We start from the raw sequence: 25194 nt of genomic DNA, 5'->3' as shown, positions 1-25194 counted from the left end.
GTGTGTATACACACACACATACACATATGTATGCATATGTATACATGCATACATGTACACACACATACATGTACATACATGTATACATAAAAACAAATTTGTATACATATGCATGCGTACAGATGTGTATATGTGTGTATATTTTTCATTTGGTCACGCACAGCCTAATTCGTTTTGTAGACATCTAAGTGTTTGGATCTTTGTCATTTTGAACACATCGCATTACTTAGGTTAACTGTATTTGGAGTCTCTCTGCCTAAGGCCTGTACTTTTATTTGTGCCTCCATGTTTAGTGATCAAAATAGTTAACAGATGTGAGTAGAGTTCGTTGTTTAACTTCATTGTTTGGATGACTGTTTATGCTTCTGTGAACCCTACTTTAGACAGTTACACGGTAGTTCTGGCATTGTATGTTACAGACGATGTCACATAGCCACTTTAATCTTATTTCTCAATAATTCCTTAATCTACTTCTTGTTGATTAAAGCAACTTCCCCTGTCAGGTGGTATCTTGGACATTTGAAGGGGTTAGTGGTTAAAATTCTGGGATCTGAAAGCAGGCAACCCTGAGCTTGCATGCCTGTTTACTGCTTACTAGCTATATTATGCTAGGTGAATCATTTAACTGCCCAGAAACTTATTTTCCTTATTTATAATATATGAATAAAAATAGGACTTACCTCCTGGCATTTACTGAGGAGTTTTAAATAAAATGCATGTAAAACTGGTGGTCCAGTGCTTAGTGCATATAAGCAGTCAGTAATGGAAACCTCTCATTTTTATTTCCTCTTTCTAACTGGGCATTTTAACACATGAGGGTTCGCATTTCAGACCACCTGCTCTGCTCAGTTTGAGTCCAAGGACTTGGTCTAATTGGCATTTTGCTGGTGGGATGAAGTGTTTCCAAGCTGAATGCTATTTGCTGTCTTCCCCAGCCACATCAACAGGAAGACACAGTATGAAAACCCAGTTCTAGAAGCCAAACGGAAGAAGCAGCTTGAGCAGCAGCAGCAGCAGCAGCAGCAGCAGCAGCAGCAGCAGCAGCAGCAACAGCAGCAGCAACAGCAGCAGCAGCCCCAGCAGACAGAAGGTTGGCCTCTTCCCTCTAGGCTTTTTCTTGAGCAGGAGAGTATGGGGCGAAACCTGAGCACTGACACCCCCGTGTGGTCAAAACTGGCCTCGATGATTGGGTCATCTCTTGCCACACTGAGGAGTTGATGTCCTGAGGGGAGGAAGAGAACCCCATCTCCGTGTTCCTCTGGATAGCTAAAGTGGAGATTCTTATTCAGAGGCATCCAGATCTCCACTTTAATTTAGAAAGGAGCATGGTTAGATCAGATAACTTTCTGAGTGGGAAGGAAATCTCTTGTCCCCGCAGTGTTTGCATTGCAACTGGTATCTAAATCCAAACCACTTTTAGCATTTTTACTTTAAGTTGAGTTACTGGGCATGAAACTAACTTTTAATTTTAGGAACGTTACATGTAAAGAACCATGTAAAGCTGGTAGTTTTGGGTGACTTTTAAAAATTACAGACTAATTCATTCTCACGGTAAAAATATGGGCAGTTCAGAAATATAGAACATACATTTTCCCCTGCTTGCCACCTTCCCATTATTGGAGATAAGCCCTACGCAGAAATTTTATAGGGCTATACATGTATGCATATTTTAACAAAAATTTGATTATAATTTATACGTATGTAGTATGTCTTTGAGACCTGTTTTCTCGCTTTTTATTTCTTGCACATATTTCAAAGTTAACTAATATAGAGTTAGCTTATACTTTATACTGGTGATATAATATTCCATTTTATGAATGCCTCTACTTTAGCCACTCATTGATTACTAGATACTCTGACTTTTCCCAGTTTTTCATTGTGATCTTTTAAAATAATAGGCTTAATACTCCCCTTAATATTAATATGTGAATATCAAATAGAATATGAAGTGTAATGCTTCTGTTACTATAATATTGAATATAATAAATATAAACCTTAGACTGCATGTTGGCAAACTTTTTCAGTTAATGGCCAGATAATTAATATTTTAGGCTTGGTGATTCATATAGTCAATCTCTGTTAGAAGTACTCACCTCTGCCATTGTAGTATGCAAACAGCTGTAGATAATATGTAAATGAATGGGTGCAGCTGTGTTTCAATAAAATTTTACTTATGGGCACTGTAATTTGAACTTCATATAATTTTCATATGTCTCAAAGTATTCTTTTTATTACTTTTCAATCATTTGAAAACATAAGTTATTCTTGGCTCACAGGCTGTATCCAAACAGGAACTGGCCCCAGTTTGGCTCGTGGGCCATAGTTTGCCAACCACTGCCCTGGACTATACAATTTAGGTAGAATAGGTATGTATGTCTGTGTATATTCACCCATTGAAATATTCTCTACCTTAGTCTCTTTTCTAGCTAAAAGGAAATTTTTTCTTATATACATTTAGTGGGCACAAGTGCAGCTTTTCACACACGGGTATATTAAGTGGTGGTAGGCCAGGCTTTTAGTATAACCATTACCCAAATAGTATACATGTACTCATTAAGTAACTTATCAACCTTCAGCCCCCTCCAACCCTTCCAAGTCTCCGTGGTCTATTTCCACACTTCATGTCCATGGGTACACATTATTTAGCTCCCACTCAGAAGTGAGAACATGTGGTATTGGGCTTTTCGTTTCTGAGTTGTTTCACTTAAGATAATAGCCTCTAGTTCCATTCATGTTGCTGCAAAACACATAATTTTATTGTCTTTTTTATGGCTGAGTAGTATTCCATGGCTTACACAGCACATTTTCTTTATCCAGTCATCTGCTGATGGACATTTAGGTTGATTCTGTACCTTTGCTATTGTGAATAGTGCTGCAGGAAACATACAAATGTAGATACCATTTTGATAGAATGATTTCTCTTTCTTCAGGTAGATACCCAGCAGTGGGACTGTTGGATTGAATGGTGGTTCTGTAGAGGTTGCAGTATACATTCTCACCAACAATGTATAAGCATTCCCTTTTTTTCCACATCCTTATCAACATCTGTTGTTTTTCTGTCTAAAAATGCTTTTTAAAATGTGTCTTTCCTGAGCTGATAAAACTTGGTAGTGTTAGAAAGTACAGTTTGCACAGTTTGCAAATGAGAATGTGCAGTTGAATATGATTGCTGAGCTGGAAGTGATTCTGGGGTGCATCTCAAGGGTCACTCACTGTGAATTATGTCTGGCCTTCAAGGTGCATAAGACTACAGTTAGGGTCCAGGAGTAGTCGTAATGGGTCTCATTTGGATTTCAGAGATGACCGAAGAGTGCACCCTTAGCAAACTGCTGAAATCTACCTTCATCTTCCTCCCTACCTAAGACAAGCTGGCCTCAGCAGCCCAGCTCATATCTCAATCACATTGAAGAAATTTCTCCCTTATACAGCTGCCATTGGTTGACTGTACATCTTTCTTGACATTTTTAAACTGACCTCACTTTGGACTTTCCGGCCAGGGAGAACTGGAGTTTTCATTCATTATATCATAATATTTATTTCCCCAAATGTCTTAGACAGGAAAAAAAGATCTTTATAGAGTGAGGTCGGATAACAACTTATTTTTAATCTAAATTATCTGCCCTTGGTTTTATTGCTTTGGGTATTACTAATAGTAAGGTGAATCATAAGTAAGTAAACAAGGCATTTGAAGGAAAAATAGGAAACTTTCTTTTCTTTCTTATAGAATGGACAGAAGATCACTCAGCCCTTGTGCCTCCTGCTATTCCAAACCACCCCACAAGCAATCCAGAACCAGCCAGGGAAGCTCCACTTCAGGGTAAAGTGCTTGTTTTTCTAATTGTGTTATGGTTTTAGCTGAAAATCTGATTTTTTAAAGGTGTTTTAAAAAGTGGAGTCTTGTAGCTCTCAAGTCATTCCTTCAATAGTGAAACCCATAAATAATGAAAACAGTGATGAAAGTATCGTTCGTTAGACTTGTCAAGAAAAATTAGAAATTTTCCTGAGTAATTTTTTTCCAACTATTTGTAATACTTTAAAAATAAAGACGATTTATTACATGATCATTCAAACCAAGGTTTCTAAACCTCAGCACCATTGCCATTTTGGGGTAGTTAATTCTTTGTTGTGTGGGGCTGTCCTGGGCACTGTGAGATGTCCCATGGCCACTAGATGCCAGTAGCACACAGCTCACCTCTGACATTGTGACGAGGAAACTGTCCCCAGACATTGCCAGATGTCTCTGGGGAGCAAACCCATCCTAGAGATAGGAATGAATCACTGATTTAGACACCACAGTTATTTAACAGTATGTTAAAAAAGATAAATCTGAAACTCGGCGTTAGATATTCCGAGATCCTAGCCAACATACTAGGTTTTGACTAAGACTTTGCTATAAATGTAAATGGTTTGATACTGTGTTTTCAGTTCTCATTCCCTATCCTTGCTGCAGTTTGGGTATTTATGCATGTTTACAATATTTCAGTGGGTCTTGTTTGTTTACATTTGCACATAGGATGAGGCCCTTATAGACGATTATTCTTGAGAATTGGAAGCTCCAGAACCTTGCAACTTTCAGGCCTCATTACTCTTAAATTATAGAAAATAGTTGTGTTTAGTTTTCTTTTTCTTTTAAATGAGCATCATGTTTGACAGAGTTGGAGAATGTTTTTGGTACAGAAACACTAAAAATACTCCAAAATGTGTTTTCCTTTCTACATTTTTAAAGAGATTTAATTGTGTAAGATATAAAAAGATAAGTTGAGCAATTCATCTCTCTAATTTTAATTCATTATAAGTTTTATAAGAGAAATTTTTTCTCTGCTAGCTGACATTTCATGAGATTAGAATTAATATAAATTTATGTAAAACAATTTTTTCTGGCATGAATATACTTTTTAATGGTGATAATGGCTTTAATAAAGATTGGACGTAGTAGATAATAATATGTTGATTAATATCAACTTGAATGTGGATTCCTCAGTTTCGTTTGTTTGTTTGTAAATATAAAATTCCTTCTGCAGGTTCATGCCTTCTTACCTTCCCCCCTGTCACAGTAAGTTAGCTTCCTTTCAGTTCTTTTAACCAGCAAAGCTGTGGACTGCTTATGAGTCTTTGCAGAGGCTGTTCTTTCTGTTTGCAGCTGTCTTTTCCTCCTCCTTCTTACTGTGCTAACTCCTGTTCACCTCAAGTCCTTGCTAGATTCCCCTACTATGTTTCCTCTTAACCATTCTGTACTTTGCATTTATGAAATGTAACCATTATAACTAGTGTTGATTTGTGTGCTATAATTTAACAAGAGTTTTCTCATTAGACTTTAAATCCCATGGAGGCAAGAGACTATGATTGTCTGTTTTCTGGTTTTTTCACTGTGAGATAATCCCAAACAAGGCGTAATCCCTTGATATCTATTTTCTGATGAAGTTAGTATTGAGTGAAAAAGTCTCCATCCATCTATCCATCCATTTGTCTACATATACATATAGAATAGCCAACCAGACTTCCTTAAATACTTACCTTAGAAATTAAATAAATCAAAGCTTTAAAGGTTCAGGTTCTGGGTGCCAATTCTTCATGTACCAACTAATAATCTGGATGGTATTTATCTGTAGTAGACTCAAATTCTTACTTTTCTTTCACTCAGACTTTCTTTTTTCTTCTTCTTCTTCCTTATTTTCTTATATCTCTTCCTTATTCCTCTTAGTCATCTAATGATTGACCAAGACATCCACTAGTGTCTTGGTTCAGGCAGCTTTGACAAGTTGCCATAGACTAGGTGGCTTAAACAGCAAACATTTATTCATCACTTCTGGAGACTGGAAAGTCCAAGATCACAGTGCTAGCAGATCCAATGTTCAATGAGAGTCCAGTTCCTGGTTCACAGATGGCCATTTTCTCACGTAGTGCAGAGTAGAGTGAGAAGGGACTTATAAGAATAAGCCCATCACGTGGGCTCCACTCTCATAATCTAATCACCTCCCAAAGACCCCACTTTCAAATACCATTCAGTAGTGTCTGGGAAGGTTCAGGCTCACTGAACTCTCCTTGGGATTGATTCATTTATTCTTAGTACTCTTCTACTGTGTAGTCTCTCTGCTGAGCCACACCTTTCAAGCACCTTTATAATCTTTGGAACATAACTAATACCAAAGAAACCAGTTAAAATCCGTACCATTTGGCTCTAAGCTGTGATTTCAGTAAACATTAAGTTAGACTTTAGCCTCATTGGTTATAACTCTGGGTTACCTGCCTGCTGGTTAAGTGTCTTGATTAACCATCTAGTGTCTAATGTCTTGCGTCTTGTATCTTGGGCAATATCTAGTGTTGATAGACTGTCAGGAAGAAGACATATAGCTAATCTGGGTAGATTGTTTGGTATTAATTTTGCTAAATTGATAGGTCAACTAAATTCTTCCCTGATCAAGAATGTGTTTCTAATTCCAGCAGGTGATAATTTGAAGATATGCTCTTGTGAAAACTCCGCAGCTTCAAGCTTGTGCTTAGAGAGAGATTTTTGCAGCTACCCCTCCACCACACTCACTCTGCCACCATTGCCATCAAAACAGTAACTCATTTATTGAGCTCTTATTATGTGCTAGGTACCTTCCTAGGCACTTTACCTCCGTTATCTATCATGGTTGTTCCTCACAACTATCATGTGAAATAGGTATCATCATTGCCTCCATTTGTACTTGTGATACTCAGGCAGAGAGGTTTAGTACCTTGGCCATATATAGCCACTAAGTAGCAGACTACAGATTTGAACACTAATTTTCATGAGGAATAGTTTAACTTCTGGTTGAAATGTTTTTGGTTGAAAGGTTAAACTGCGCCTCATTTGTGTAGTCTAAGTCTATGCTGTTCAGTATGGAAGCCACTGGTTACACATTGCCATTTCAATTTAATTACAGTTAAAAAATCAAAAACTTCAGTTTCTCAGCCTCACTAGCCACATTTCAAGAGTTCAGTGGCTACGTCTGACTAGTAGCTGCCATATTGGACGGTGCAGATGCAGAGCATTTTCATCGTCATAGAAAGTGCCATTAGACAGTACTGGTCTAGGGTATTTAAACACTAGGGTCAAGAAATGACACTTCTTTCCCCTCCCCTGAGCCCAGCAGGGAAACAGACACCTAAGGGTTGTTCAGGTGCAGAGTTTTGGGCCAAGACCCAGAACATCCTGATCAGTGAGTCTAGGGAAGGAACTGGAAATGAGTACATTTTTAAAAGCTACACAGGTGATTTTCCCACACAACCAAGTCTTACCACTGGTGACTGGTAAACAGAAGTTAGGATCTTAGAAAATCACATGCACCACAGGGCTGCAGCTGAGAGCTCCAAATTCCACTGCCTAGGGGGCGAAAAGCATTTCTTTCCAAAAGCTACATTAACTAATGATCCACCCAGAAGTAAAGAGTAATAAAATGTGCATAAATGTGAAACCTTCTGATCTTCCCTCCCTTGTTAAACATTGAAAAAGGAAGTCAGTTGTATAATTTCAAAGTTCTGCTCATGTCTTTATTAAGTTAACATTCTCAGCACAAAATATGCTAATGTATTTTCTTAAATTACATAAACTGCCAGGCACATTTTCACATTTTCTAACTTAGCCTATAATAGGAGTGAAAAGCTCTAACACCCAAATATCGCTTTTCAGCCTTCCCAAAAACATGTTCAATTTCATTTCTATGTGCTTTTATTTGTTCATTCATTCACTCCCTCAACAAAAATTTTTGGAGTGCATAAAATGTACCAGACCATATTCTAGATACTGGATATACACAGAAAAATTCTCATGGAACTAGCATTCTAGTGGTTTTCTGTACCTGCATAGGCAGTGCGCTTCATGCATAGGACTGGGGGACAGTAGGAAAAAAATAGGTAAGATGTATATTCTTTTTGAAGGTGGTAAATGCTAAGGGCAAAAATAAAGCAGGAAAAAGGGATTGGGAATGTTGGAGGTACTGCAATTTTTAGTAAGGTGGTTAGGGAAGGTCTTGCTGGAAAGGTAATGGCTGTCAATGATGTCTCTGCATAACTAAAATGTCTTTCCTTTCAAAGTCCTGGAATGCCCTAGCAGCCCCTACTGCAAGAGTGTAGGCCACTTACCCTCCTCCCCCTAAAGTAAATTTGGGGGTTATCTTACCAATTTCCATCTGATAATTGTCTTGGCAGTGGTCTCCCCAAAGCTCTTGGTGGAAGTGACACCACCCTCCCAGTGCCTTGGCAAATGACTTTGCATGGCAAATCCTTCTAAGTCTTGCCTTTCTTTCACCACTGTGATAGGGCTGTAGTTTGTCAAGCTTCCAACAAGCCTTTGGGACTGTGCTAAAGAGCAGGTTAGCAAAAGGACCTCTGATTGCAGGCAATTTAAAAGAGTCTTTTTTACGAGAGCCAGAAACTTTTAAAATATGCAATTAAAAATTGTATGCATGCCCAGAGACCTTTTAAGGCCTTTTAGATATAACTAACCAAAAATAACTTTTCTTCCTAGGTCCCAGGCTCCTAGTGCAGGGGTGTAAGGGACTAATGTCTCCCTCTTTCTCTGTCTCTTTTTGTTTTGGATAACATTTTTGATAGAAAAGAAACAGGGCAGGTGGAGAATCTGTGTGTGGCAAGGACAGGGTATAAGAAGTAAGTAAAGTTAGGAGAGATGAAAGAATCTGCTCATGAAATTGGGTCTACTACTTGGGGTAATCAGAGAAGTTTCAGTAAGTTTCTCAGTTACAGGTATGTGCCAAGTAAATCCCAAAAGAATACATTTTGATTTATGTTCAAAATGTTATTTGTGAACGTATCAAGAAAACTCAATAAAACTTTAGGTTTCATGTTTGGAAATTATTTAGCTGTATCTCTATCTGTTAATTTAATTTATTTTGTTTATTTACTTTTTGAGATAGAATTTTGCTCTTGTTGCCCAGGCTGGAATGCAATGCCGAGACTTGGCTTACTGCAACCTCCACCTCCTGGGTTCAAGTGATTCTCTTGCCTCCTCGGCCTCCCAAGTAGCTGGGATTACAGGCACCCGCCACCTCACCTAGCTTTTTTTTTTTTTTTTTTTTTTTTTTAGTAGAGATGGGGTTTTACCATGTTGCCCAGTTTGGTCTCAAATTCCTAACCTCAGGTGGTCTACCTGCCTTGACCACCCAAAGTGCTATGATTATAGGCGTGAGCCACCATGCCCAGCCTAATATATTTTAAATAAGAAAGCTGAATTTGGAGCTATATGGCTACTGTTAGTAACTACTTTAGGATTTCGGGGTTGTTTGGTTGGTTTGGTTTGGTTGTTTTTTGGTTTGTGTTTTTTGTTTCTCTCCTTCTTTTCCTTTCTTTCTTTCATTCTCTCTCTCTCTTTCTTTCCTTTCATTCCTTTCTTTCTTTCTTTCTTTCTTTCTTTCTTTCGAGATTGAGTCTTGCTCTGTCGCCCAGGCTGGAGTGTAATGGTGCCATCTTGGCTCACTACAACTTCCACCTCCTGGGTTCAAGCAATTATCCTGCCTCAGCCTCCCGAGTAGCTGGGATTACAGGCACCTGCCACCATGCCCAGCTAAGTTTTGTATTTTTAGTAGAGATGAGATTTCACCATGTTGGCCAGGCTGGTCTTGAATTCCTCACTTCGTGATCTGCCCACATTAGCCTCCTAGAGTGCTGGGATTACATGAGCCGGTTTGTGTTTTTTTAAAACAAATATCCAAAGCTTGTTATAAACACTAATCTTAGCCGTGGACATGTGTTGGCTGTTTCACAAATTTAATAAAAGGTGCAAATTAATAGGAAAAAATCAATTGAATTTAGAATTGAATTCAAAATGATGACTCTTAATTTTGAAAATAATCATTCTACATTTTTGTCAAAATATTATTTGTGACCATAGTATGTTTTCTGGTATTATCTGTGCATTTTCAGCCTGGATTTTCTGTTTGATTAAAACTAAAGGTTTTGCTGCTCCGTTGGTTTTTCAAGTAGAAGCCAGGCTCAAAGCAGCACATTGGAAGCCATATTGCAAAATAAAAAATAAAACAAAACAAAAGACATAAAACAGACTAATTCCATTTTTTGTGAAGGAGCTTATGACAGCTCAATTTCTGTCAAACTGAATGAATGGAAACCAAGAAGTGTGTCACCTGACAGGGTCTAATGCCATCCCTCTCTTGTAGTTTCTTTTAGACACTGGAGGGACATACCTCTCTCCTTCAACAGTGGGGCCTAGGAACATCCTTGTTCCTGAAATTAAGAGAGGACTTTCTTAAGATGCTGTGTGCCCAAAGGCTCCAGGGCATAAGCTTGAAGAATGATCTATATGTTGTCTCAAATCTTGTTTAATTCCCCTTTTCACTGATGGTGACATTCCTTATGCTTTTCTTACTTTAATGCAGGCAAACCCTTTTTTACACGAAACCCTTCTGAGTTGAAAGGCAAGTTCATTCACACGAAGCTGCGGAAAAGCAGTCGTGGCTTTGGCTTCACGGTGGTTGGAGGGGATGAACCTGACGAGTTTCTCCAGATCAAGAGCTTGGTCCTAGATGGTCCTGCTGCATTGGATGGCAAGATGGAAACAGGTAGCGTCCACATGGCCTTAGTGTATTCTGTGTGGTAAGACTCCAACCCAGAACATAAACGTCTGCAATCATGATGTTTGGTTTGAGTAAGACCAAACAGTGTCATGATTGCACATGCTTATACCTTAAAACACCTTGAGAATGAGCCAGGTCTCCACATTATATAAATCCATCCCTTGGGACAGATTAAAACCTGTGAAATTATTTTAACTTTGGGAAACTCTGTGAGTACAAAAGCAGTAATTTATTAAAACTGTAGATTCCCATTTGAATAAATGAATTCTAAGCTTGGATTTCTGCAGTGAGTTTTTTTGTTTTGTTTTGTTTTGTTTTTTTTTTAAGGAGAAAGCTCCAGTGTTCTCTCAGTGATTATTTTATTCTTATTAGCGGGGAAGACACTAGGTACTGAAAGAATAGAAGCAGTCTGTGCCCTGGAGTATCACACCCACATGCAGTTTCAGTTCAGCTTTATATTAGTGGAATATGTTATAATACTGATGACAATTTTCTGCGTCCTTTTTTTAACCTCCACACTCTTCTCTTCTACAGGGGATGTGATTGTCAGTGTGAATGACACCTGTGTTTTGGGACACACACATGCTCAAGTTGTGAAGATCTTCCAGTCCATCCCCATTGGTGCCAGTGTGGACCTTGAGCTCTGCCGAGGTTATCCATTGCCTTTTGATCCAGATGACCCCAATACAAGTTTAGTGACCTCGGTAGCCATTTTGGATAAAGAACCAATTATTGTGAATGGGCAAGAGACCTATGATTCACCAGCTAGCCACAGTAGCAAAACAGGCAAAGTCAATGGCATGAAGGATGCCAGGCCAAGCAGCCCAGCAGACATGGCTTCAAGTAGTTCTCATGGTTATCCTAATGACACTGTTTCTTTGGCTTCTTCCATAGCCACTCAGCCAGAACTCATAACTGTTCATATCATCAAAGGGCCAATGGGCTTTGGTTTTACTATCGCAGACAGTCCTGGTGGGGGTGGCCAAAGAGTGAAACAGATTGTCGACAGCCCAAGGTGCCGAGGCCTGAAAGAAGGGGATCTCATAGTGGAAGTTAATAAGAAGAACGTGCAGGCTCTAACTCACAACCAAGTGGTGGATATGCTGGTTGAGTGTCCTAAGGGAAGTGAGGTCACATTGTTGGTGCAACGAGGAGGTAAGTAGGTTTGTTTTGTTCTTTGAATTTTTTTTTTTAATCACAGATTCATTGCTTAGCTCACTCAGATGACCACGGGGACTTTTTAAATGTGTATTCCTTTAAGTTCATTTTTATTTAAATGTTTCAAAATACTGATTTCTTCAAATGCTAACCCCTTTCACGTAAAAATTACGGTTTATATATTATGATAGACATATGCTGTTAGAGTGATACTTTAAAAGAGATTGAGCCTTTTAAAAACATTAAGATTTAAAAACCTAAGTTGGGTGTAGTGATACCCACCTGTAGTCCTGGCTGTTTGAGAGGCCGAGGTGGAAAGATCACTCACTTGAGCCCAGGCATTTGAGTCCAGACTGGTCTCCTGAACTTGGCCAAATAGTCTGTCAAATGTGGCTGTGGTCACTCCTCCAAACGTGTCTCACGTTTCTCTTTTCCATTAAATGGTGCTTTAGCCCTACTGGCTGCTTTTCTGGAGCTCCTTTAATGCTTGAAAGCCCTTTCTTGCCTCAGGGCCTTTGCGCTTACTGTTCCCTGTGCCTGGAGTGCTCCTTTCCCAGCTCTTCCCAGCTGGCGCCATCTCATTCAGGTCTCCTTCTGGAAGAGGACTTCTCCCATCACTTTATCTAAAGTAGCTCCCAACATTTCCATTTAATCTTTATCACATTTCTTCATAACCTTGATCATCATCACTCTTTTTAGCACAAGGCATTATTTCATGTATTTATTATTATTATTATTTCTCTTTCATTAGAATATAAAACTTCGTAATGCCAGGGCCCATGTGTGCATGTGGACAGCTGTTATCCCCAGTATTTAACACAACACCTGACTCCTTTAGGTATTTATGAATGAATAGGTATGAATAAGTGAATAGATATGTGATTATTTCTATTTGGCAGAAACAAGAAGTCTGCTAATTCTACTAAACACTTCCTTCCACATGCTCACATTTTAATAAAGTAGTTTAGGATCTCAGAGATCTGAGTTATCCTAAATTTCAAGGCATTAAGCTTCCTCCTTTCTCTTTGACTCCACATCCCACACACTGCCTCACCAGAAAACCCAGGACCTTACACTGAGCAATATTTTCCACCATATTGAAATGTCTTGCTCCTATGATATATACATATATGTGATTAGTCATGACTGATAGTGTCACACTGTGGGCCTGAGAATGGCTGTTCCCCAATCCTTGCCACGATTTGTTTCATGCAAAATATATGTAGGCCTTCTGAAAAGAGATCATGAACCAGACTTCGACTTTCTTTTGGTTTGTTGCAACAGAGGAGCTCATTTGTGTTACAGCAGCCAGATTCTCATGTTTTCATGAAGCCGTGTGTTCTGCGATCAGAATGGCTGGGTTCATTTGAAGGAAACCCACAATAAAGAGCAGGTGTCTATAGGAATTGAAATGCTCAGTGAGCCTGACTTAGACAGTTATAAAAGGCATTGTGCAAATTTTATTTTTAAAAATCCCATTTCCAGTAACTAATTTTCAAGTCTCTTCTTGTACCTAGATCACTTGACTGCCCAGAGAATTGGTTTTTAACGCTCGCCAAGATGTATGTAGTAGAAAATGACTTGAGCGTAGAACGGTTATGACAATAACGATGATAGTGATGATGAAACCTGGCCCTTATAGATGAATCAGTGATACGTAAAGCACTTTCACACCTGCATGTGCCTCTCCTCTGATCTTTGTCACTTCCCTGTGAGGCAGGAAGCCACCAGCCCATAGTAGTTCAGAGCTGTTCACCCTGGCTCTGTGGTTTCCAGTTCAATGTTCTGCCCTACTTACCTGAGTGACACTGAGTTTTGTATAATTGCTTAATACTGTGACTGACAGCCTGGAAACTTTCAAATAGTTCTTGGTACATCAGGTGCAATTCTGATTCAGCCACTGCTCATTTGACAGACACAGACCACCTTGTTCTCCTAACTCATCTATCTGCTTTCTCATTTCTGTTACGGATATGTTGAGTTTTTCTATCCCATTAGATTCACTTCTAAGGAGACCAAACATAAAATCTCATTATAGCCAAGTAACTTATTAGAACCATATTGTAATGAATTTGCCTAAGCCAGCAAACAACTGATTATGGAAACATACTCCTTGATTTTATATTTCATTTCATTTCGTATTTTATTTTATATATAAAGCAAAATATTTTTTATAAAACTATTTTAATATATATTTCATAGAAATATATAATATATATTTATAATATAGAAATAATAAATTTATATTTTAAATAATATAAATAATACCTTATATATTTATTATATATTAAAAATGATATATTTTATAATATACAAATAATAAATATATATTTTATTTTTTATATATACACATACATACATATGTATATATTTGAGACAGGGTCTCACTTTGTCACCCAGGCAGCAGTGCAGTGCTGCCATCTCAGCTCACTGCAGCCTCAGCCTCCTAGGTTCAATTGATCTTCCTTCCTCTCACCCCCAAGTAGCTGGGACTATAAGTGTGTGCCACTACTCCCGGCTGATTTTTGTATTTTCAGTAGAAATGATTTCACTATGTTATCCAGGCTGGTCTAGAACTCCTGCGTTCAAGGGATCCACATGCCTCAACCTCCCTAAGTGCTAAGATTACAGGCTTGAGCCACCACGTCTGACTATACTCCTTGATTTTAAATATGTTTGCATTCTCTCTTCTTAATTCCCAATGCCATCTTCTTATTAATGCTGTTACATTCTATAACATTTATATGAAACAATTCAAAATGTATTGTCATATTCATCAACATCTACATAGTTTACTTCAGAATATGAGTAATTTAAAATCACTGTGACATCAGCAGTCTTTAAAATACACCATATGTCTTGTGTTTGATTTATGTATAGGATAGAAAGTTTGTATCTCTGCAGTTAGCAGGCTAGCACCAGCTACTATTAATCTTTCTGGAAAGCATATAAATATATTTGTTTCTGCCATACATTAGTTGCTTGAATCAGGGCTGACATTTAATCATCTCTCCTATATAATGGAGGGGTAATGAGAAGGCCTGGTGAGGGTACAAAACAGCAGCTAGGTTGAATGAGAAAGTCAATGGCCACTTCACGCATTCTTTCTCATGAATCTAATTTTTTTTGAAATTGCTAATTAGAAGACTGATAAACTCATTTACACTGTTCCTAAGTCCCAGGAATTCCTGTTGTGAGGTTGTAGCTTTCTTTGCTTTAAAGAACGAGCCGTTTTTACTTTGGGGCAGAACTGGCCCAAAGTAATGGCTATGTTTGTACCATGTATTTTAATTCCTGATCTCTAGTGCTCATTTTTGATATTTGTTCTTGTCAAGATCCAATACATTTCATTTTTAGCATTTTTAGTCCATTCCTAGAAATCAAGCTGAAGGTTGAAATATCATTTGTAAATTTCTAGGATCAGACAGTTTCCTGAGTCAGGCTTAGAGCTGCTGTGGGGTGCTCATCCACACTCCCAGCTAGCCAGGACCAGTCTTCATTTGTTTACAAATCTTCTCTGCATCATCAACATCTCCCTGCCTGCCCGTCAGTCACTCAGGTTTTTAAAGGGCAGCTCCTTCCTGTGCCTGGTTCCCCTCCTCTCATTATGTGTCCTTACTCCTCCCTCTGCTGTCCAGTCAGGAACGTGTTTTTTACCGTTTTTGAACACAGCATCTGCATCTGCATTCGGAAATCCTGTCACCTGATGCCAGTGTGCATCTAGAGACTTCTTTGAAGTGTTTAGAAAACCAACTAGAAGGTGATTACCAAGTAGTTGGTGTGTTTTTTTCCAATTTGTCAAAGCTATCAAATTTATCCCATGAAGATTTTTTACTTTTCTAAAAAAGGTCTTATGTAGACAACATAATTACCTGTGCCCCTCTCTGTCAAATATTTTGGATATTTAGCCTATTCACACCTATCAGTAGGTGTGACACTCTTTAAGATGTAATTTCATGTTGAGTCAACAACACTCTGTTTCAAGAAAAGATTTGGCAACACTGTATGCAAGTGAAGAACCCATGTTTTGCTTTTGAGAGAAGGCATCTATTAAAAAGAAAGCTGAGCTTGGGGTGCCAGGAGCTGACCTTGAGTACAAACTCTGCCCTTAAGCTGCTGTATATACTTGAGAAGGCTACTCTTCTACTCTGACACTTATTTTTTTTTTTTTTTTCATCTAAAAAATGAATGTTTTGAGCTAGAGAATCTTTCAGGCACTCCATTGTGGCTCAAATTTTATGCCAGGAATGAACTTACTGTTGTACAGAGGAAAGACCACAGGACTCTGGAGCCAGAGGATGTAAGTTTAAATCCTGGCTCCTGCTTTAATCACGCTATGAGTTTCGGCAAGTCACTTGCTTTCTCCAAAGTTAGTTAGACTTCTGAAAAGAAATGGGAATCTAATACCTGCCATGCATGGGCATGACGTACATAGATTAAATAAGGTTAGCATTTGTGCCAGTTCTTGACATAGCAATCATCACATAATAAAGCCGCAGTGTTACACTGATATTGCCTAATAGTAGCAATTGAGTGAGGAAGGATTTGTATTTTATTTTTTATAAAAAATTCTAGCTGTGCCATACAGATTATTAGTCTCAGTGTGTGAGTTCAGACATCTTCCACTGGTAGGTTTTTTTACATTTTTTTCTCTTGATATAGGGTCTTGCTCTGTTGCCCAGGCTGGAGTACATGATCATGGTCCATGACATCCTCAAATTCCTGGGCTCAACCGATCCCCCTGCCTTAGCCTCTTGAATAGCTAGGACTACAGGCATGTGCTACTATGCATGGCTAATCTTTTTTAAAAATTGTTTTGTAGAGGCAGGGTCTCACTGTGTTGCCCAGGCTCCACTGCTAATTCTGATGTACAACCAGAGTTGCAAACAATGTTAGGCTTCTGCCTCCACGGTCCCTTTTAGTTTTGATTCTGTGAAGCAGGTGAAAATAAGTTTATAAAGCTTATTTTAATATTTTCATTTCTGAGTAACGTTTATGTTTTAAAGTCTGTTTTATAAGCGACAGATTTCTCAGTCTTCCTGAAGGTCCATTTCGGCTCCCACATTCTACATTTTTCTACTTCAGAGGAGAACAGAAGGGGGGACTTGCTATTGGAGATGCTCATTTAGAGCATCATCTCCCACTGGCTTTTGCTGATCACAACAGTAATGGAAGTGATATTTTCCTTTCTAGTTTGCACAAACCATGTACTGAATACTTTTGTCAGGCCACTAAGTAATTTCAGGGTCTGATTATAAAGTCATGAAATGTTAATATTCCTAGAGGGCAGTAGTGTGTTTGACTCTTACTCTTGTGTCCCTGGCACTTCCTGGGGAACCTGGCAAGTGATAAGGTCTCAGTAAATAATAGCTGAATAAATTTAACTTGATCCACCAATCACAGTAGAAGATTAATCCTCTGCTTGGTAAGCACATTTCATAACTCTAGAAAAATGATGAGAGTTAAAAGGCAAAACTTAGATAGGAAAATGGTGGTCGTGATGGTAGTGAGAATGTTACTACTGTGATTTCCTGAGTACTTACTATGTTCCCATGATACATGCAATACACATAACATGCATTCATGCACACACACATGCACAAGAAGGTAAAGAAGACCTCTCAAGACTTCATTTTTTCCGCCACATTGAAACTGCCACCAATTTGCAGTGTGATACTGGGTTGGATCCTTGTGAAGTGAAGGCAGTGATTGTTAGCTTCTATGCTAGGACAAAATTCTTTTTGTTTTAGATGCTGAAACCCCACAGCTAAATGTAGTATAAATTAGTATAAAACAAAGGAGAAAATTCTGTTTAAGTTGGGAAAACCTGCCTAAGATTTGTTGAAAACAGTAAATGCTTCTACAGTGTTCAAGGCATGCTTCTAGACATTTTACATACCGTAATTCATAAGAGTCCTCTGAAGTAAATACAATCTTAGCTCTATTTTGGAAAAGAGGAAGCTGAGGTCCAGGGAGTTTCTGTGATTTGCCCAGATTAGCTGGTTAGTGGCAAAGCTAGGATTGGAGCCTTGAAATTCTGGCTCCAGGCGGTACTTAACCACTCTACTAAAGAGCCTCCTGCTTTACAGGCAAGAAATTGCCCCAGTGCCGTAACTGTTGTGGACTGTCTCTTATGCAAAAAGAAATGAATAAAGCCTGAAGTCTGTGGGCAAAGTGATGTATCTTAATTCTCATCAAAATTTACTGATGATATTTAGTTCTTAATTCGTCATTGATCCAAACAGAAAGCAGTGTCTAATCTCATAATCTAAGTGCATTACTAGCATTAGTTCTGTGTGTGTGTGCACATGTGTGTGCGTGCATGTGTTTCTGAAATGACACAAAACCATTATGATTAGAACCACAGTAAGGCATGCACAGAGAGTTAAACCCAGGTGATCAGGCACTTCTGCTCTTTGCCCTCTGGTCTTGGACTAGAGAATGAATTGTACATTGTACTGCTTAAATGCTTGACTGCCACAATATCTGAAACTGAGCTGTAGGGCCCCAGAAATGGGAATTCAGGTTGTGTTTAGAGTGATATCTTAATAATGTGGGAGTCTTATATGTTCCCATCAGCAAATACTGCCAGTTCTTCCTTCTGAGTGTACTCAGGCTTGGTTTACATCTCACCCCTTCCCTGGCCTCTACCACCCATTGTAGGGCACCTGGCCTTGCAGTGGCCTCGCAACAGGTCTCAGTGCTTCCTCTAGTTTGCCCTCCAGGTACAGTGCTTTAAACTACATTGGATCAAGGCAGCCTCATGTCAGAATAGCTTCCCATCATTAAGCGTGAACTTTAAAGTCCTGTGTCAGGGCCCTAGCACTTACATCTCCCTCTGTCTGTATTTTTCTTCTCCTAGGTAGCCACAGGACCTCCTCACTCACATCCTTCAGACCTTGGCTCAGAGGTTATTTCATCCCCTTTCATCTGAGAAGTCTGCTTTAACCATTCCTCATAAATCAAGCAGCATCTCCCATGATCATCGTCCGCTCTTGTGATCTTTCTTATGTACTGTACCTACCTGTGATCCCCATGAGAGAAGGGACTTGGTTGCAATCACCACTTTATCCTTGCTGCCTAAAACAGTGCCTAGCCCATTATAGGTATTCAGAAAATCATCTACACTGAATGAAAAGATGAGTTAATGCTAGCTCCTTTGTTTTCCTAAGTGCTAATCCTCCAGAGAACTTTCTGAGATGTGAGCATTATCATGATAGCTGAGGAAATCGGCAGCGGGAGACTGACCACTCCCTAGTCACACAGCTAAAAGGTAACAGAGCCTAACTCTGAACCCACATCTGTTTGCTTGCAATAGCTGTGCGCTCTGTTCACAGGCCGCCCTAAACAACTAGTAGATGCATTGTTTATTGTGTCCATAGGCCAAGATAGAGGAGCATCATGCCAGTGAATCATGTTGGCTCCAAAGCCTGTTCTTCTGCATCTTGTAAAGTAGCCACTATCTCACAATTAAAAGTACCTAAGATTTAAATTTCAGTTTCTCAGTCCATCTGGCCACACGTCAAGAGCTCAATAGCCACATGTGGCGAGTGGCTACTGTATTGGACAGCGTAGGTAGGGAACATTTCCACCATTTCAGGAAGGCTGTTGCACAGCACAGTTCTAGAGCTTCTAATTATTTCACTCTTAGAAGTGAGTGTCTGAATATCCTTTCTTTTACCGTTTCTTTTTTATTTATACATTTGAATAGAAGAAAAATGTGGAATTGAAGTCACCTTCATGGTTAATAGATTTCTTTTTATGTAGATAGTAATAAACATAGGTCCTGTTTATTACCTTATTTCCGTGTTTAGTCACTGCCCCGAGTTCTTCATATGTGTTAACTGGATGTTAGGGGATGCAAGGACTCAGAGGATTTAAGAGTGTAAAGTGTAAGTCCTTGGAGGCAGTCTCCAACTTCTCAATCCTGGCATGGTGTCATCAAGTTTACAAGCAGCTTACAGGACCTCCGCCTGGCCGGGAAGCAGCTCAGCTTTTATCCTAGACTGATGTTATTTAAGGAGCTTAAATTAAATTATTTCATAAAGTATCTTTAATCCAAAAAATGGAAGAAACTTCAAAACACGAGAAAAACTCAGCTAAAATTATTACATATCAAATATGTATGATCTGTCATGTGAGCTATCAGCAAGTTACAATTTGGTAGAAGTCTATTTTAAAAGGAAGACTTTGAAGTCTCCTTGGTGTGTTTATCTGATTCATTGATTCAGTACCTCAAACTAATTGACCTCAGTCACCACTTATCTGTGGCGCTTCTATTTTCTAATAATTTTGTAAGTTGAGTTCTCTTGTCACATCCAACGTGCTGCCTAACATCTTCATAGCTGTTAAGAGTTGTTCAAGTTAAAATTAGCAAATTTCCTGGCACTTCCACCATGCTAAACACGATGGCATTCCAATTTGGTATTAAAGGAGCCTTCTGGCCTTTTTCACAATGCAGTTTTAAGTTACTATTTTGATTTATTGCCATGGTTTAAAGTTATCAAGGATTTTATTTGAGAATTCTTTGTAGACTGATAGGTCACATTTATATTTGAGATGACCTATAGCAAGAGATGAGATAAATATAAAAAGGTTTCTATTTTGATTCTGTCTTTCATTATGTAATGCATAAAAATTATTCCTTACTTTCACATCTTTAGAAACTCTGGTTTCTTTATGGATTTTTGATCTTACGGTTTTTAAACTTAAGTAAGCTTTACTTATTTAACATTTATATGCAACTCAGACTTTATTGTATGATTTCAGTTATATTTCTGTTATATTCATAATGCAAAGTGGTTGGCACAGCTAAAACTTTTACTTTTTGTTCTACAAGACAATGTCTCATTCTCCTTGAAGGTAAACTTAATGCATTGAGTTACTTACTTATATGCATTATTTATTACAAATGTGTTCATGTTGTGATTTATAATTCTCATTAAGGTGTGGTGGCATCCCTTCCCCTTTCTGGAAGAGTGGTAGAATTTCATTCCCTTGGCTGGCAGGCTGTAGAATTATTATTCTGTGCTTTTATTTAAGTGCTGAATTTGAATATAAAGAAGTTGCTTTGTTGTCTCTTTTTGGGGGACAAATTCATTAACATCACATACTTGTCAGTGTCTAAGCACTGGGAATAGAGCAGCGTCATCTGCAAATGAAACAAATAGGCTCCTGATTTCATGTGGCTTTTATTCTAGGGGAAGGTGAGAAAGGGCAAAAATAAACAAATGAACAAGATTTCGTCAGCCAAAGAAAAGTGCTGTGAAGCAAATCAGACCAGGTAAAGTGAACAGGTGTGGCAGGCCCAGTGGTGAGGGGGCTCTTCTAGAATAGAGGTGAAACTTGAGTGTCCACAGAGAAGGGAACAGTATTTTAGCAGAAGGGGCAATTAGTACAAAGACCCCAAGAAAGAATTGGAGTGGAGATCTGTGTGCCTGGAGAAAGGGGAACAGGGAATTGGGGTGGCTGAAGTCAGAGACTGGAGTTAGAATTCCATTTGCAGTGTGAAGTCCAGATTCACACGGTAAAGGGACAGGCTCTCAGTAACATGTTTGGATAGTCCCTCTGGCATATATGTGAAGAATATATTTTAGGGGAGCAGGAGTGGAAGGGGAGACCCATGAGGGCTTTTGCAGAAGTTCAAGCAAGAGTGTCAGCAGCTTGGACTACAGGGCAAACAGTGGATCACAGCAGTGGGGGACTTGGGACACCTAAAGAATGGTCAGCAGGACTCCATAGGTTGACTGCAGAATGGCGGGGGGCAGTGGGGACACACTTTTTCTATAAAGAGCCAAAGGGTCGACATGTTAGGCTTTATGGGCCCTACAGTCTCTGTCCCCACTACTCCACTCTGCCCTTGTATCAGGTGATATGTAAAGGAACGGGCTGGTTGTGTTCCAAGAAAACTGTATGTGGCCTATGGGCTGTATTTGCTGACCCCAACTGAAGGAAAGGAAAAAGGAGGGAGCCAAAATGACCCCAGAATTTTTAACCTTGGCAGAATCTTTGCTGAGATGTGGATCCCAGGGTAGAAGCAGGTAGGACTTGAGCTGTAAAATCAAGGGTTTCTTCTCACACATGTTAATTGTGAAAGCCCATTTGAATTCAAATGAAACAGAAATGAGGGCAGTTGTCTGGGATCTGGGGTTTGGTGGTCGTGAGGTTAGGTCAGGAGAAATATACATTTATGGGCCATTATTGTTTCAATGAATTCAACAAACTGTGGGCTGTGTGACCTATTAGTAGGCTGTGAAATCATTGTATTGGGCTATACCCAGTGTTTTTCTTGGAAGTGAAATAGAAAACATCAGAGTATATCACACTCAGTAAAGATAAGTCCTTTTTTTTTGAAACACTTACTTTGTGTGTACACCCACACATGCATACATGTGTATACACACACACACACAGAGTGTTTTATAAAATGGGAAATACAATTTGTAACACATTCATATGTGTGTGTATGTGTGTGTGTGTGTGTGAATGTGTTATAAAATGTATTCTCTTGACCAGGCGTGGTGGCTCACCCTATAAACCCAGCTCTTTGGGAGGCAGAGATGGGCGAGTCAGGAGTTCAAGAAGAGCCTGGCCAACATGGTGAAACCCAATCTCTACTAAAAATACAAAAATTAGCTGAGTGTGGTGGCAGGTGCCTGTAATCCCAGCTACTCAGGAGGCTGAGGCAGGAGAATCACTTGAAACGTGAACGTGGAGGTTGGAGTGAGCTGAGATCATGCCACTGCACTCCAGCCTGTGTGAAAGAGTGAAACTCTGTCTCTAAATAAATGAATAAATGTATTTCCCATTGTGGTCCATAGTCATGTAAGTTTGTAAAAGACAAACTCAGAGGATATTTAGAGCCATGGGGCTGATGAGATTACTGAGGGAAAGATGTGAAGGAGAGAGAAAAAGTGCAAGACAGAAAGAACCCTGAGGGACATTACCATTCAAGGGTCAGACTGAGCAGGAGACCCCAGTAAAGATGGAACCACCAGTGCAGATAGGCAAAAGAACAGGAAAGAGTCATATCACACAGCCCAACAGAAGACAGTATCGCAAGGAGATTCTAGCAGCACTGGCGAGTCAAGAGGTGGCGCCCTGCGGGGCAAAAATGCTGCCTGTGGCATGGCGTCCCCTGACAGCAGGACCCATGAAGTGCTGGCTGCGAGTGCAGTCGGCCTGGAGAGGCTGGAGAGGGGAAGAGGTGAGATAGGGATTGGGGCAAGCTGTTCAAGAAGATCTGCTGTGAAGTGGTACAAGTACTGGAAAGGGATGTGTCGTCAAAGGAGAGGGCTTTGGTTTTTTGTTTGTTTGTTTGTTTGTTTTTTGAAGATGGGAGATACCACAGCGTTCTTGTGTATGGATAAGGATGACTCAAAAGACAGGGAAGAAAGAAATGATTGGAGGAGAAAGGAGGATTCATTGCCCTCCCTCTTTGCAGGCATGAAGTCAATAAGAAGGGGGAGAAGATGGGATGCAACATAGGTGAGAAGGGGCAGGCCTTGGGGTCAGTCTGTGTGAACTGTGCAGACAAGGGAATGATATTTGATCATTCTTTTTTTCCCCTAAAAGTAAATTATTGAAATTTCTATTTAGTTGAGAAATAACTATTTAATTTCATAGTCCCAATAATAATAGTGACAAGCCTCTTTCCATTTGACCCATTCTTGTTCTTCATGAAGGATTGAGGATATTGTTTTTGCACAGTTCTGAAATAAGGAGAAAATAGTACTCACAGTCTAGTTATGGAGGCAAGACTAACAAGTGAGCTTTACCAGCAGTAACATGTAGTCTAAGTCTGTGCTGTACATATTTGGATAAGAGGTGAATGGTAGGGGGCAGGGGATGGACAACAAAGTCCACCTGAACTGGAACAGAGTGCCCCAGCCTCCACATTTTGTCATTTTGGGCCAGACAGTTATTTGTTGTGGGAATCCCTCCTGTGGATTGCAGAATCTTTAACAGCATCCCTGATCTCTACTGAGACTGGTCACATACCCACCCCCTTTCTCTAATGGTGACAGTCGAAAACATCTCCAGACATTGACAGTTGTCCCCCTGAGTGACGAAATTGCCCTCTGCTAAGAATGTCTGGACTAAAGCAGTGCTTTGAAATATAGGAAGGATTTAAAGTTACCAGCTTGTCCATGGGCAGTATTTGACATGACCCACTCATGTATTTTTTATCAATCTTTAAAAAAAATTTTTTTCAAACCCGAATACATTTAGCTGGAACCCACAATTCCAGTTTCTCCCTGGCCTGCTATTTCTTACCTCTGTCTTTAATCTTGCCTGCTGTGTGCCTGTGGCTCACAGGGCAACTGAGTTTGAGACCCAAAGATAGCATACACAAAGACACCAAGAAAGGCAAGGATATCATGCATGAATGCACAGACCTGTTGTGGATCCATTTCCTAGGAATTTCTTTTCACTATCATCTCAGCATCCCAGTAACTGGCAACTTTTTTTTTTCTTTTTGGTTTAATTTATGCTTTTAAAAAAAGCTATCAGACATTTTCCCTCTAACTTTGGAGTTTGTTTCCTACCCTTATTTTGGTTCTGTGTGAAAATTAATGTACTAGTTGTCAGCAACTTTAGATAGTGTTTCCCATTTGAAAAGTCTTTGCTATGAAGAATATTATTATGATAGCGTCTTCCCTCCCTTATATGTTTTTTTTTCCCCAACCTTTAAGTTCAGGAGTACATGTGCAGGATGTGCAGGTTCATTACATAGGTAAACGTATGTCATAGTGGTTTGCTTCAGATCATCCCATCACCCAGGTATAAAGCCCAGGATCCGTTAGCTATTCTTCCTGATGCTCTCGCTATGCCTGCCACCCTCCGACAGGCTCCAATGTGTGTTACCTCCCCACCCCCACCTCCGTCACCGCCTCACTTATATCAGTTTTGTAGCCTCACTTTGTTGAACTTCTCTTTATTGCAAGTGGTATCATCCTACTTCTATTAGAAACGTTTTCAGCTCTGAGCATTTCAAAACCGTTTTCTGAGGCAGAGAGTTTACCTTGTGTAAAATGTTCCCACCTTCCTTTATTTCCCTCAAATGAAATCACATGTTCTTTACCACCATCTGGAGGGAAGTGTTTGCCATGGGGCTTACTGAGTCTATCTTTGCAGTGTCACCTGTAAAGTTAAAAATGTTTCCCAACATTTACCTTACCTGGTATTTCCATTTTTTTGTATTTCTATTTAAATATTAATCATGTCCCCTATTTGTGAACACAGTCCTTTTTGGTTTAAACATCTTGGTGGAGAATCTTACTGTCTTCGAAAATAGCATGGGCCCTTAGGAGTAACACATTGCCACTGGCAACATGGAAAAAAATGCCCTTTTTTTTATGTGCCAAGTTGTTACCTGGGCTTATTTCAGACTCTTTTTAATAGTGTTCCTTTTGGCATTTCTAATGTTCTCAATGGTTTTGGTTCCTCACCATATGCAATAAGT

General features: G+C 39.4%; 1 protein-coding gene across 22 annotated transcripts in view; it reads left to right on the top strand.

The window, feature by feature from the left end:
• MAGI1 (membrane associated guanylate kinase, WW and PDZ domain containing 1) overlaps positions 1-25194 on the top strand; it is a 680038-nt gene that overhangs the window by 590773 nt on the left and 64071 nt on the right. For all 22 annotated transcript variants that reach the window (XM_039477259.2, XM_074404507.1, XM_074404511.1 and 19 more), the window contains 4 exons: positions 936-1090; positions 3725-3817; positions 10374-10556; positions 11106-11726. In XM_039477259.2, coding sequence (XP_039333193.1) covers positions 936-1090; positions 3725-3817; positions 10374-10556; positions 11106-11726 — 1052 coding nt within the window. The remainder of the gene's footprint in view (positions 1-935; positions 1091-3724; positions 3818-10373; positions 10557-11105; positions 11727-25194) is intronic.

This window comes from Saimiri boliviensis, chromosome 8, assembly GCF_048565385.1.
Source record: "Saimiri boliviensis isolate mSaiBol1 chromosome 8, mSaiBol1.pri, whole genome shotgun sequence".
Lineage (NCBI taxonomy): Eukaryota > Metazoa > Chordata > Mammalia > Primates > Cebidae > Saimiri > Saimiri boliviensis.
The sequence above is the reverse complement of the archived record's forward strand: the minus strand, read 5'-3'. Positions and strand labels throughout refer to the sequence as shown.